This window comes from Perognathus longimembris, chromosome 5 (assembly GCF_023159225.1).
Source record: "Perognathus longimembris pacificus isolate PPM17 chromosome 5, ASM2315922v1, whole genome shotgun sequence".
In the NCBI taxonomy this organism is placed as follows: Eukaryota; Metazoa; Chordata; class Mammalia; order Rodentia; family Heteromyidae; genus Perognathus; species Perognathus longimembris.
This window is the reverse complement of record NC_063165.1, coordinates 6,350,407-6,364,830: the sequence shown is the minus strand read 5'-3', so window position 1 is coordinate 6,364,830 and position 14,424 is coordinate 6,350,407. Positions and strand designations below refer to the sequence as shown.

The 14,424-nt window shown below is 45.0% G+C and overlaps 1 protein-coding gene across 4 annotated transcripts in view; it reads right to left on the bottom strand.

Moving 5' to 3' along the window:
* Positions 1-1,078: 1,078 nt before the first annotated feature.
* Positions 1,079-14,424, bottom strand: part of Runx1 (RUNX family transcription factor 1) — a 217,008-nt gene continuing 203,662 nt past the window's right edge. For all 4 annotated transcript variants that reach the window (XM_048346255.1, XM_048346253.1, XM_048346257.1 and 1 more), the window contains 2 exons: positions 8,693-8,854; positions 1,079-1,566 (listed from right to left, as the gene is read on the bottom strand). In XM_048346255.1, coding sequence (XP_048202212.1) covers positions 1,085-1,566; positions 8,693-8,854 — 644 coding nt within the window. In that variant the 3' untranslated portion in view covers positions 1,079-1,084. The remainder of the gene's footprint in view (positions 1,567-8,692; positions 8,855-14,424) is intronic.

Below are 14,424 nucleotides of genomic sequence, written 5' to 3'. Positions count from 1 at the left end.
CATTAGCTACCAGCTTGTTTGATTAACATGAAAAGGAGTTTAATGTAAACAATATTTCTGGATAACCAAGCCATCGTATTTATTACCCACCCTTATTTTTTTTCCCCTCAGCCTTTTTCAATACATTTAACTTTGGCTACTATTAAAAAACAAAAATGTAGTACTTGATATTTCTCTTCTTAATATAAGTACAATTAAATAATTAAAAAAAGTATCAACATACAAGTAAATGTCTGAATATCAAGATACATAAATATCTAGGGATTCCTTGTGGGAATACAGTAGTTAAAATGACCCAAAGCTGTAACTGTCTCTCTCAAAAAACAAACAAACAAAAAAACCCCTACGCAAAAGTCCAAAAGAAAAGTTAAATAAACCGTATAAGAAATGGGAATCCTATTAAGTGTCAAAGCAAGAAAGACGCTCAGACGTCTTATACCGATATAAAAATAAGAACCACCGCGATGTAAATAAGCATTTTCTTCTTTTGCAATTTATATAAGGTGCGGGGAGGGGGGGTTGGAGGGGAAGTAAAGAAAATCAGAGGAAGAAATCAATGCCAAACAGGATGAGCTGTGGCCCCCTCCTCCCCCCTCCCCCCTTCCCCCATCAAATTTCCACTCTCCGGAATAGACAACTTGGTTAAAAAGTGAAGTCAAGGGTTATAAAAAAAAAACAAAAACAAAAAACCAACCTCTCTTTTATTCACAGCATTGCTAACGCAGAAGCCTTCACAGTTTCCCCCCCCCCCCCCAACCCCTCCGGCAGTCTTGCTGCCCCAGCCTCACCGGGGACCCCCCCTTCCCCCCCCACCGGCCCACACCCCTGCAAATCGGGTCAGGTCGTCCAGATCTGCCCGGAGGTGGGGTGGGGGGTGGGGGGAGCCGATGGTGAGAGCCAACTGCGTGGGCTTCCTAAGTGCAGGAGGCCGAGGTCGGCCTGGGGCCTGGACGGCAGGCACTCCCAACCCCACCCCACCCCACCCCGGGTCGGGGGTCTCCGGATGATACCCAAGGAGGGCGGCGAGGACACCAAGGCGGCCATGATCCCCCCCCACCCCACCCCTCCACGTCCGGGCCGGGCCTCAGTAGGGGCGCCACACGGCCTCCTCCAGGCGGGCGGCGGGCGCCATGTTGGTGGGCGAGTTGCTGTGGCTGCCCTCGGCTTCCACCACGTCGCTCTGGTTCGGGAGGCTGGGGTTGAGCAGCGCGGCCCCGGTGGAGGCGTTGGTGCAGGGCGGCAGGATGCGCGGCGGCGAGCGCTCGCCGCCCCCGACCACCGAGAACTGGTAGGAGCCGGCCGAGGCGCCATAGTAGAGGTGGTAGGGCGGCGAGCCCGCGGGGAACGGGCCGCCCTGCGCCTGCGAGGACCCGGGGTAGGGCGGCGGCAGGTACGTGTGGTAGCGCGACGCCGAGCTCATGGCCGACATGCCGATGCCGATGCCCGACGTGACCGGCGTCGGCGAGTAGGTGAAGGCCCCCGGGTAGTGCATGCGCGGGTCCGAGATGGAGGGCAGCGCGGGGAACTGGCGGGGGTCTCCGAAGGCCGTCAGATCCGGCGCGGCGGCTGCGGGCGGGAGAGAAAGTCTCGCGTGACTTGGGGCAGAAGGTACCGGTGGGGTGGGATTGGTGAGGAGCATGGGCACCGAAACACGCCTGCGCGGTAGAGCTGAGCCCTACCCAGAAGGCTATGCACTCGGAAGAGCGGAGGGACTCCCAGAATGCCACGCACCGGAAGTGGGGGGTTCCTACCCAGAATGCAACGAACCCGGAAGCAGAGCATGACCCAGGATGCCATGCACCCGGACGTGGAGAACTAACCTGAATGGCTCGCACCGGAAGTGGGGGCTTACTACCCAGAAGGCTATGCACTCGGAAGAGCGGAGGGACTCCCAGAATGCCACGCACCGGAAGTGGGGGGTTCCTACCCAGAATGCAAGGAACTCGGAAGCAGAGCACGACCCAGGATGCCATGCACCCGGATGTGGAGAACTAACTTGAATGGCACGCACCAGAAGTAGAGAACTACCAGAATGGCACGCGGCGGAAGTGGGGGATGACCTGGAATTGCTAAGCACCGGAAACTGGAGTACTAACCCAGAATGCTGTACACCCCCGGCGGGGGGGAGACAGTAAGAGAAGTGCTTAATCACGGCCGGACATAACCCAGGGTCTCAGGTAAAATGGCGTGGGACGTGTGAGATGATATGCGATCGTATAACAAATGTGTATTGCGTTGGTATTTCCACACTACAGACATGATGCCATAGGCATCATATTGATTAAAAATAAAATACTGTTATAATCCCAGGTTGGCAAAACCACAGCCCCCTCAGCCGAATATAACTGGGGCCAATTGTTTTGTATGGCACAGAAGAGTGTTACTGTTTTTTTAAATCCCCCAAATAATATCTAGTGATATATGAAAAATACGGAAAAAATAAAAATTTGTTATCCATAAATAGGAATAAAGCCTCACTCTTTCCTTTAAATATTGCCCCTGGTGGCATTGGAGTGATTATTAAAGAGACTGGAGGGTCCACAAAGTCTAAAATAGTCTTTTGCCTGACACTGATACTGAAAAAAAAAGTGCCTGCCTTTTATTGATATGAATGAACATATTAAGATGGATTGATATATTGGTAATTAACAGTGTCAATAAATGATCAGTTGGTTGCATAGTCATGTTAATTATCAATGTTATTATATTAACATTAATAAAACAGTACACAACAACTTAGGGCAAGATGGTGTATGCTTTGATATATTACTACTGGAACATATTACATGTACTACATAAAAGGATATGTTATGTATAATATTTAGGTTGAATCATAGAAATGGTTCATTTCTTTCAGGCTTTGAGCAGTTGAGAGTTGGGTGGTTTCCTGTTACTCAACATGCCAAATGACATGCTGGATATCATTATCACTCACCTGCCTCCACATCTACCTTCACATTAATTCCACATTTTTAGAAACAGTACGGCCCTGAGTTCACCTGGCATTCTATAATTTGTGCTTTATTGGTTTGTCAACACAAATGTATATAGGGCCATGATTTATCTTCTCCACTTTTTGCACATGTCCAGCTTTTGCACATCTATAAACTTTTTAGAATTCACAGTTCTACAAACTGACTTTGGCTGTCCTGTGGTTCACGATGTCCCTCTGCATTTTGTCTACCTACATGCTACCCTTGGGAATTATTAAAGGCTATGAATGTCAGGAAGAGTTTCTGAATAGGTCAGTTTCTCAGAAGTGACATTATTACTGCCATTTTTAGCCAGGTTATTTGTAGGGGTGGTTGATGGTTGTCTTGTACATTGTAGGATGTTTGGCAGATTTCATCTCCTAGGGTAACACCCAAATGTGCTCAGTCATTGCCAAATAACATGAGGGTAGGAATGAGGGATTGATAGCCCTGGCTGAGATCTTTTACTGTATGTGTAGGACAGTATCCTGAGGGTAGTTTCTGTCCTTCAGAATTAATGATTAAATGAGCAGGCCAGCACAATGATTGTTACATCTACCAACTCAAGAACAGCAACAAAACGAAAGTTAGAATTCAATGTTTAAAACTTTAAGCTTTCAACACAGCATACAAATTAAATTTAAGTTCTGATGGTACATGGTCTGCATCCCTTTGGATTCAGACTAGTAAAAGATACTTGAGGGCGCCTGCTCTGAAAGGAAAGCTACCAGGGTAGATTAATCTGTTTTTGGAAGGCATCGGCTGTTGATCAACTTCCTCATATTTCAAGCATATTATTCCAGCAGGGAGAGCTAGTTCGATGGGTGTTTCTCTCTCTGTCTTTCTCTTCCTCCTTCTCTCTTTCTCCTTCCTTCCTTCCTCCCTCTCTCCTTCTCCACCTTTCTACCTCTCTCTGTTTCTGTCTCTGTCTGTCTCTGCCTCTGTCTGTCTCTATCTCTGTCTCTCTCTCTCTCTCTCAGTTCCTTCCTTTCATTTCTCCCTCCATGTAATGATCTTTTATTTTTCAAAAGTGGACTGTGTACATTTAGGGGGAATGTGATGTGGAGATAGATTCCTCATCAGAGAGGTAATTAAAGTTTATAGAGACAGTGGAGTTCTGCAGCAAATCCCTCCATTAATGAGGAAACCAGGAGTCTGACTTTCAAACAAACACTCCTGTTAATCTTTTCAAAGCGAGGCAGACATGTGGGCAGGGAAAATGTTGTAAACTGACAGTGATTTTAGGGCTGCCCTTCCTTGGCCACTAACTAGCTTATTCTCCAGCCAGACCACACCTCATTCCGCAGGGTTCATCCCTGCCCCCTAGCTGGAGCCATCTGTGAGCAAGCTCTGTGTCACTTGTTTTGCTTGCACAGAGAGCTGTGACATGCTTGAGAGTTAACAGGAAGCTTTACTCCATTTTTCCAGTTATATATATAGTCTAGGGAGAAGCCGAGGTAGAAGGAAAAGCATTAGGCAAATAAAATCAATTTGTTATCATCTCATGCAATGCTCTGGACACAAATAAATGACTCTGCCCATTATTCTTCTTGCTTCATTTGCCCTGAGACAAAAAGGTGAATTCACTGGAAAAATGAATGAAAGGTCACCCTGTTTCACAGCAGTGTCTGGACATGCTCTGCCAATCTGTTCCAACCACTCCATGGTAATGTGGTGATGGTACCAAGTTACTGGAATCCTGAGTGAGTCTGCAATTTGTCATGGGCATAAGTCCTGGAATAATGTTACAGACTCAGCTGTTGGGAGAAAATAGTTCTTTCACTTGTGGGAAGAATATTTGAAAGATCTGAAATATTGCCCGTGATTCTTCTTCTGCCTACATAGTAGCAGTGTCATTTTATAAAACATCATCCATTCGGTCAAATTTTTCCTCTCTCTTTTGTATCTCTCTCTCTTTCTCTGTCTTTACACACGCATATATTTTGGTGATAAAACAACTTAGGCCCACTACGTATGCTCAGATTCAAATTCAAGTGCTCTGTTCAGATTGGCCTCCTCCCCCTCCCTCCCTCCCCCTCCTCCTCCTTGCTGTCCCTGAACTCCTTCTGCTAGCACTCTACCATAGCTTCACTTCCTCCACTTCTGGTTTATTAAAATTTCTTGGTAGTTAATTGGAGATGAAGAGTTTCATAGACTTTCCCGTCTCAACTGGCTTTTTTTTTGGCCAGTCCTGGGGCTTGGACTCAGGGCCTGATCACTGTCCCTGGCTTCTTTTTGCTCAAGGCTAGCACTCTGCCATTTGAGCCACAGCGCCACTTCTGGCCATTTTCTGTATATGTGGTGCTGGGGAATCGAACCCAGGGCCTCATGTATACGAGGCAAGCTCTCTCGCCACTAGGCCATATCCCCAGCCGTCTCAACTGGCTTTGAACCATGATCCTCAGATCTCAGCTTCCTGAGCAGCTAGGATTACAGGTGTGTGAGTCACTGGCACCTGGCTTGGTTTTCATTTTTAAGTTTGGTCTGATATCCCTAATTAAGACTCACAAGTCATGCAGAATTTACCCAGGTAGCTACAGCTCATGTATCCTTTTGGCTGGCCTGGTGTCCTTTTATTCAATTTGATAGCAGTGTGAGTGGAAGTAGGGACCCTTGATAGTCACAGGGAGCTTTTTTCTAAGAGTAGGAAATCTGGGGATTAGGAGGTTCAGTTATTTTACTTGGAAATGTTTCTTCGTCGATGGTGCTAAATATTTGCTAGGACAGCTCTTTGCTCTGTAGCTTTACATGGATGAAAGCAGCTCTACTCTGGGGCCCCTCCCACTGCCCCCACAGGATTAGCCAACCTGAGCACATAATGGCTGCCTTAAAAGGATCTCTTGCATGACTCAGATTAATGCAAGCTGTCTGTCGCCCAGGTTGGCAGCTAAACATTATTATTATTATTATTTTTTTTTTTTTTACAAAAAGAAAAAAAGAAGAAGAAAAGTAAACCTCCAGATGACAACTCTTTTCAGACAAGGTGTGGAGTCTGTCTGCAAAGGACAGAGAGAGAGAGAGAAAGAGAGACAGACAGACAGAGAGAGACACAGAGACAGAGCTCAGAACCAGAGCCCAAGTCCCCAGGACAGAAGGAAGCCCAGGTGGGGTTGGGGGTAGGTTGAGGGCCAGTGCACAGAGCTTTGGGGTGGGGATTAAAATGTGAAGCAGCCACACAGGAGTGTCAAATTCTCAAAGCTGTCGGCCCAGGCCCACACTTTCTTTTATGTGTCCCAGTCCCGCCCTGCCCCCAGGTTTATGACAATACTTTTCGGGCCTGTGCTCCAGGCTTGATTTCTCAGAGGGAATCCTGCCAAGCTAAAGAACAGTCTTCCATGCTGTTCTCTGCCACTGGTGAAAACTCGTCTGGAATCCTTTGGTCCTCCCTCCCAAGACAACAGAGGATCGTTCCCGGGTGCCCACACGGGACTGCGTCACATTTCCCTTTCTGGAAAGCATCCTTCTTACTCCTTGGGTAATTAAAGGCTGCTCTGGAGAAGCAGAGCTGTGATTTGGGATTCTGAAGTACACATGTTATTTATATCTTTTTAACAATATGCCACCGTTACATCTGAGGGGCTGGCCCCGAGAGCCCTTGGACACTCATCTTGGGTGGAGACTAAGTCAGAAGGTTTATGTCATCAATTGCAAGGGACAGTCCCAAGGCAGGGACATTTCCAAGGAAAACAGTAATTGTTTCAGATGTAGCCCGTAGGCCAGCGGGCTGTGCAGTGCCACTGTGCAGTACTAGAACCATCGGGAAAAGCTGACAAGTGCCTTTGGACCAACCTCTGTCTCCAAGGGATAGGCTTTAGAAATAGCAAGTTTAACACATGCCACAACTCCTGTGGGTCTCTCCCCACTCCTTAAACCAACAGGTGTTACGAAGATGGTGGCACCAATGGCCAACAGTGTGAAAATGGAGCACCTAAGTTGGCGCTTTCCTAATTCACCATAGCACCAGTGCTTCTCAACTGGGGGAGGGCAGTTTGCTCCCTCCCCTGTGGACAATTACCAACAACTAGGAACATTTCTGCTGGCCAGTCTTATGTGGGGGTGATGCTCCTGGCATCTGGAGGCCAGAGTTGCTGCTAAATATGCGCCCGTGCACAGGACAGCCCTCCCACAAGCACGAGTTGCTTGGCCCAAGTGTCAGCTCTACTGTGGTATTGCCGAGTGTCAGCTGCGAAGTCATTCTGTGAAACGCGGAGAAGCTGAGGCACCTGGTGAATCCTCACCTGATCACGACTGTCTGCAAACACCGCATTGCACAAGATGTCAACTGGCAGACATGACTCTTTTGCCCCTTTGCCTGCTCCCCTAATCTGCTATAATCTGATCCCTAGGACTGAAGAGCTCAGCCCCTCCCCTCCCCCTGCACACACGCAAGTGTGTTTGTAGGCTTCATAATGCTGAAGTTCTCTGAAGGATTTTCACTGTTTGGTTCGGCTCCAATTTCAAAGCCCCAAACGCTAAGTTGCTTCTTTTGCCTTCAACAAAGGAATTTTTCTCTGTAACTCCAATTTCCCTGCCCACGAGCAAAGGTGACTGCCAAGCCCAAAGGGCTAGCAGGTTAAATGACTAATATTTAATGAGCTCATATTAACAACAATTATACTAACCATGACACCTGAGCTCTCTGTCCTCCCTTCAGCCTGAACAGCTCTAGTTGGGAATGTCTCATTTGGGGAATGGCTGCTTCCTATTCTACAAAGACTCCATGTGCTGCTTGCAGGTCTGTGACTTTATCACTACCATGGGGACAAGACCAGCCAGTCTAGAAATCATGTGGAATGACTTCTTGTCCCCTTCCTTCCTTCCTTCCTTCCTTCCTTCCTTCCTTCCTTCCTTCCTTCCTTCCTTTCCTTCCTTCCTTCCTTCCTTCGTTCCTTCTTTCTCTTTCTTTCATTCTGTGTGCACTCACACTTGTACATACCAATACTGGGGCTTGGACTCAGTGTCTGGACATTATCCCTTAGTTTTTTGCTCAAGGAACAGTACTGTACCACTTGAGCCTCAACTCCACTTCTGGCTTTTTAACTGGTTAGTAGGAGATAAAAGTCTCACAGAGTTTTCTGCCTGGGCTGGCTTCAGACCGTGATTTCCAGATCTCAGCCTCCTGAGTAGCTAGGATTACAGGTGTGAGCTACCAGCACTGGGCAGGAATGACTTCTTTACTGAAGGTGCAAAATAATCACCTTTTGCTACTTTGAACTTTCAGATTATTATCCCTTTAGCTGCTACCCCTTCCTGGAAGACATAAGCATTCTCCGAGTTTCTGAGGAATTGACTTCCTCAAGAAAATCTTCCTCCACTTTCACAATCTAACTTTTTTTCTTTTTACTTTCTTCTTTCTTTCTTTCTTTCTTTCTTTCTTTCTTTCTTTCTTTCTTTCTTTCTTTCTTTCTTTCTCTCTCTCTCTCTCTCTCTCCTTCCTTCCTTCCTTCCTTCCTTCCCTTCCTTCCTTCCTTCCTTCCTTCCTTCCTTCCTTCCTTCCTTCGCCAGTCCCAGGGCTACCACCACAATCTAATTTTTAAGCACCATGCCAAACCAACCAACCAAACGAATAAAACCCAGTGCTTGAGCCTGGGACAGTCATCTGCCTCCAACCCATATCCTATTCGGTGACTTATGTGCTGCTCACCCCCTCTGTCCTCCTCCTCTAGTCTCCACTACCTTCCTCTCTAGCTGGATTGCAAATGCATTTTCAAGAGGCTTACATGAGAGTCGACTGGAAAGTTCTGCAGAGAGGCTCGTCATGCCGCTGGCACGTCCAGGTGAGATGGGCGTTGCTGGGTGCACGGAAGGAGGGGCGATGGATCCCAGGTACTGGTAGGACTGATCGTAGGACCATGGTGGAGATGGCTGGATCTGCCTGGTGTCTGCAGAGAATTGGGGTTCCAGGTTCAGTGGGTGGGATTTAAATCCAAAAATGAAGTCTCTACATGCAGAACTAGGAGCCTTTGTTTAAATTGCTGTGCATGTTTGTGGCCTGTTTACTAGTGTTTAATAAGCATGCTGAACCCAACTCTACGATGCCTCTGTAGGATAATTCCACACCCCGCCCCAAATATTAACACACAATATTTTATTCCTGGAGCTTTTGTCTGGTAACTATTCCTTGCAAAGGTTTTATTCACCCACTTTAATAGGGATGTTCACATTAATAATAATGTTCAAATCTCTGAACTATCAAATCCAAATAACATCAGGTACTGAATGCTCAGTTTCAGACTTACCAGTAAGCATAATTATCATAAAAATGTTTTATAAATACAAGTAATTTTCTATCTGGATTGGGTAAAAGAATGTAAAGTTTTGGGATTTTTTTTCCACCTTGGGCAAAAATATTCTATGGGCTTGTACATATTATCTATTTAGGAAAGTATCTTCTAGGAATGATGGTGAAAAAGAAAAGAAGAGAAGAGAAAAGAAAGAAAAGGATAGAAATAAAACCCAAACAAAACACACATATACAAGAGCTGGAAAATAAATGACAACCTGGAAGATCTGTCAGGGAAATTGGCAATAAATTGTAACAACCAGCTGTAAGCCAAGAGTGGCTTTATCAAATCAGCTAGGGACTCCTTTTCAACAGCTGACGTTTGCTACTTTTTTAACTGGCCAGTTATATCTTTTTGAGCTTTTATGTTCTAGATTGCCATTGTCAGGGGAAGAGGGAAAAAAAAAGACTAGCTCCAAAATATTGAGACAAAATGAATTGTGTGAATCTGACTCCAGCATTCATAGGAAACTTTGTTTTGTTTTGTTGAAGCAGAGTCTCACCTTGTAGCCCAAATTGGCCTCTAACTTGCTGTAGCCTCCTGAGTGCTGGGATTATAGGAGTGTACCCCATACCTTGATGAACCTTGCCAGAAGCATCACACTGTTTTACAGATGAAAAGATATGTGTGTGGGAGTAGGGGAGGGAGACTGTATTTGTAGGCAAAATGTACAAGGAAATTTAAGCTGGACACTGTCCCCACTACAAGATAGCTTTGCCTTTCTTGAAGGTTAAACATTAATTTTTTTTTGCATGCCACCTTCTTGGTGGACAAAGATAATAGCAGTCCAGGAAGGGCAGACTTTCTTAGGAGAAAATGCTGGGTGCAAATTTTGCATGTATCATTAGCTAGAGAAATGCGTTATTCCTGATAATTATAAAATATTTATATCGACTGCCTCTGGGGGCTTTCCATTTAATCAAAGTTTCTCTCTTTTGAAGTGTATCTGTTTTTCTATTCATCTCTTTGAAGTTCCCCCGGTAGACTACAGAATCAGACCTCTGGGGACTCAAGACTTCCTCCTCACCCCTCTCCTGACAGCCAGCCTTCCTGCCTCGCACCGGCTCTCCCCTGCCTGTTCCCTCTTCCCCCTCTTCACTCCTTCTCTTTAAAACAGGGGGATATTTAAATCTTCAAAACCCCTTGTGCATTCCCGGGGAAGTGATTTGAACTTGGAATCTTTGAAATCCCGTAGTAAAGAAAGGTCTTCATTTCTTTCTACATTTTGGAGGATTTGGAAAGATGGCAAGGAAGGAAAGAGCCAAGCCCATGAGAGGAAACGAAAATGTTCACATGCAGGTGGCCCTCCTGTGTAGCGCCACAGACACAGCAGGCTGTGCGGAGTGCCACATTAGTTGAAGTGTTTTACTCCACGTAGGGGAAAAACAAATCCCACACTTAGATAGTTTCTACAGGACACGCTCATATTCTAGATACATACATTTACAAAGCGAGTATATAGTCCTCGAATATTTTAAGCACTTAAAAAGTAAACAAAAGAGGTTTTCTAATTGTCATAAAGCCCTCCGGGGTGTGAATTGTGGGAGAGTAATTCATGCCTTGTTCTGTAGACAGCCTAGCACTCAGACCCCGTGTCGAAAACCACACTAAGCATCAAGTGATTCATGCTCTGTCATGTTTTACTGTAGTGAAAAAGTTGTGCTCGGCTTTTCTAAACTCATAATTAAACCATGCCAACGTTGCATAATATTTCACAGCCTTTTAAAAATATGCTTTGGTAAAATGATCTTTATGATTAAAGTCCAAGTTCTATGATTTTTTTTTTTTTAAACACAGGGTTATAGACTCAACAGCAGCTTGCTTCACACCGTGACTTAGCTTTCCCGGTGCTGGAGTGGAGCTGCACGGTGGAACCTGAGTTTTCCCTCCCACTCTCATCCCTGTGCCCACAGGAGCTGCCCGTGCTTCGGTGCTCTGGCCACGGTGGGCCGGCCAGAAGGTGGTGATGGAGAGCCTTTCTTTGCATTTGTGCCTCTTTTCTCCTCTTGTAGTATTACTTTGAGGAAAAAAAAAAAAAGGAAGAAAACAAAAAGAGGCAAAATAATAGGGTGCCTGCCGTGTTTAACACCAAGTACCATCTTCTGTGCCACGACCACCAAGGAGACAGGAAGGCAAGCATAGAAATGGTAGTGCTTCGGGGGAAGCCTAGAGGCCCCGACTGCCAGGCTGCCTGGTGGGTGACTAGGTGACCCTGGGTTAATCACTCAGGCCTTGTTATTCACCTCTCCGAAAGTCAATGATCTCTAGGCCCTTCCCAGGCAGAGGGAGCTTCACAGTGACAGTTTCATTCAAAGAAGTTTTGCTGGGTATTCCTTCGTGAGTGCTTGTGGGTTAAGCAGTCAGGGGAGAATCAGGTGAGGAATGTGGAGTGGGGAATGGTGCTTGTAATCATAACGATGTGTTTTTAGGGAAGAGGAAGTGGGGAGAGATAAGACACGAGAGTTATCTAGTAAAGGCCTTAGGCTGAGGAAAAGACTACTGTCAGTCATTCTCCAAAGCCCAGGGATACTTCAAGGAAATAGCTTGAAGAAAGGCATTTTCTCCAGTTCAATTAATCCATCAAAAAGCATGAAAGTTTGTTAAACATAAATTATGTGCCAGGCATGTGCTAATTTAGCCAGAAAGAATATGGTCTCAGTCCTCCTGGAACTCGTGTAAGTGATGCCCAGAGAAAACTCCATTGATGCTTGGAAAGGCTTCTTTCTCTTATCATACTGAGAGCCGCTCTATCTATCTATGTATCTATCTATCTATCCCTAGCATCATGAGGTTATTCCCTTGTTTATTCACTAATATTTCCACAAATATTTCTGCTAGGGCCCTGTGTCAAGGACTCACTAGTAAGTGAATTACAATCCCCGCCTTGTGGGAATTACAACCTCTGGGATAATTTAAGGGCTGTATTTGGTATGACTGCTAAATTAGCTGCCTAATTTGGACCTGCAAATAGCTATTCCCAAGGTAGAGTAAAGAACTCTAGTGGTGTTTGTCACATGCCACCATTCTGCCTCTGAGAGTAGTAGCCTGGGAAAGCAGAGAACTTAAGTCATATAAATTTCAGCTTGAATTCTGCCTTTACCATGAATTATCTTTATGACTTTAGGAGGGTCTCATACTTTTGTGGTCCACCGTTTTCTGATTTTCAAGGGCAACAGTGAGGAATAAATGAATAATTTACACTATATAAAAAATGAACTATAATAAATAAACCATTTACAGAGAAAGTTACTAAAAAGGAAAGGAAATCCCTTCAACTAAATTTATCTGATATTTCCTGGTGGGGCAGTATACACTTAATCCAGGGTGAGATCCAGGTAGTACTGTTTTGCTTAGTTACAAGGCTTGGTAGCCACACTCTTTAGTTCTGAAGAGGAGTTGGGCTCAGAAAATTAAGTGGTCAAAGAGTAAGGAAACAAAATTTCACACAAGGATAGTGAAAACAAGGATTCCATCTCTCAACTGATTCCATTTTTTAAGTAATAGATGAGAACATTTAAATTTGAGTCTTTCTGTATCTTACTGGTTTCATGATGAATAATGTTTTGACTCAACTACTTTACCAAGCGCATTTGGTAAAAGGTTATTTTCAGTTTCTTGATTAGCAAATAATGGGTTAAAAAAAAGAGTCCCCTTTCCACATTCCTGAGCTCCACTCCCTTCTATCTGAAATGAAAAGAAAAAAAGGGGGGGGGTGGAGGGTGGACTGGGGATAAGGGGAGATTGAGAACAGCAGAAAGCTCAAAGTTCCACTACACATATGATTTCATTAGAAAACTACAGTGCATGCACACGTGCACACACATACACAGGCATAAAGTAGCAGTGTCAAAACCTCTCTAAAGTCAACAAGGACCCCATCAAGTAATTAGTGTCCAATGGCTTATTCCCTCCAGTTACAGCTCCAGAGTGGGAAGAACTAGAAAGTCACCATTCTTGTCTTTACGGTGGGGGGGGGGGGAAGAAGCTGAATATATTGAAAATCCTTGACTTTTCTTGGGCCTACTAGAGACTTGGAGTTGAAGGGCAAGATGCCACTGCAGATTCTTGAGAAATAGACAAATACTGAGAACCAGAGTGAAGTCTGCTTACCCGGAACAGACGTGGCTGGAGCCATAAACCGATGGGAACAAAGAACGGGCATTTGACAGGCTGGAGGCTAAGCATAGGTGAATGCAAGAGAATGAAATTCCTAGGAGCTGCAGTCCAGTCTGGGAGTGGCACTCTTGCGGTTTTCTCATTCAGAAAATCTACTAGGTTCTTATGTATAATAACAGTGAGCAACAGCTCAAAGAGATGTAGGGCATGGACTATTTAAGGAGTTTGTAGGGAAGCCCAAGGATGATAAGGGTGACAATAAGAAGGACAGTGGAGGAACTGGAAGCCTTTGACAGCTGTCATTCAAGTCATCATTCAATACAACTAACTTCTGCCTAGATGAACCTAAGAATTCACACTACAGGCCTAGTTTCTTGAGTTCTGACTACCTGACACATTATGTCTAACCTTTAACAAGAAAGGGAAGGGGAAAAAAAAAGAGACAAGCAAGCTTCATAACAAGATTCAAATATGAGACAAAATTTTTGAGTTACCACACAGGGAATTTATGATTAATAAAGTCTCTAATGGAAAAAAAAAACATGCAAGGAGAGTGTCAGCAGGGAAATGGAAACTCTTAATATCACTCAAAAGGAAATTTTGGAAATGAAAAAAACGGTTATGGAAATGAGGAGTGCCTTTTATGAGCTCTAGGACATGGCTGAGGGACGAATCACCGAACTTGAAGATGTGTCAATAGAGAGTTCTCAAACTGAAAGATTCAGGGGGCCTGGGAAGAGAAGGGCAACCCAGGAAAACCTCTAAACACCCGAGATCTATGGGAGCATTTGAAGAGCTGTAGCGTATGCACATTTGTCATACCAGAGGATTAGCAAGAGAAACATGGTGGAGAAAATATCTGAAGTATTAATGAAAGAGAATTTTCCAAAATCAATAATAGACACCCAAGCACAAATTCAGGAGCCTCGAAAAGTGTCAAGCCCAGCCAGCACCAGAGGCTCACGCTTGTAATCCTAGCTACTCAGGTGGGCGAGATCTGAGCATTGTATTCCAAAGCCAGCCTGGGTAGGAAAGTCCATAAGACTCTTATC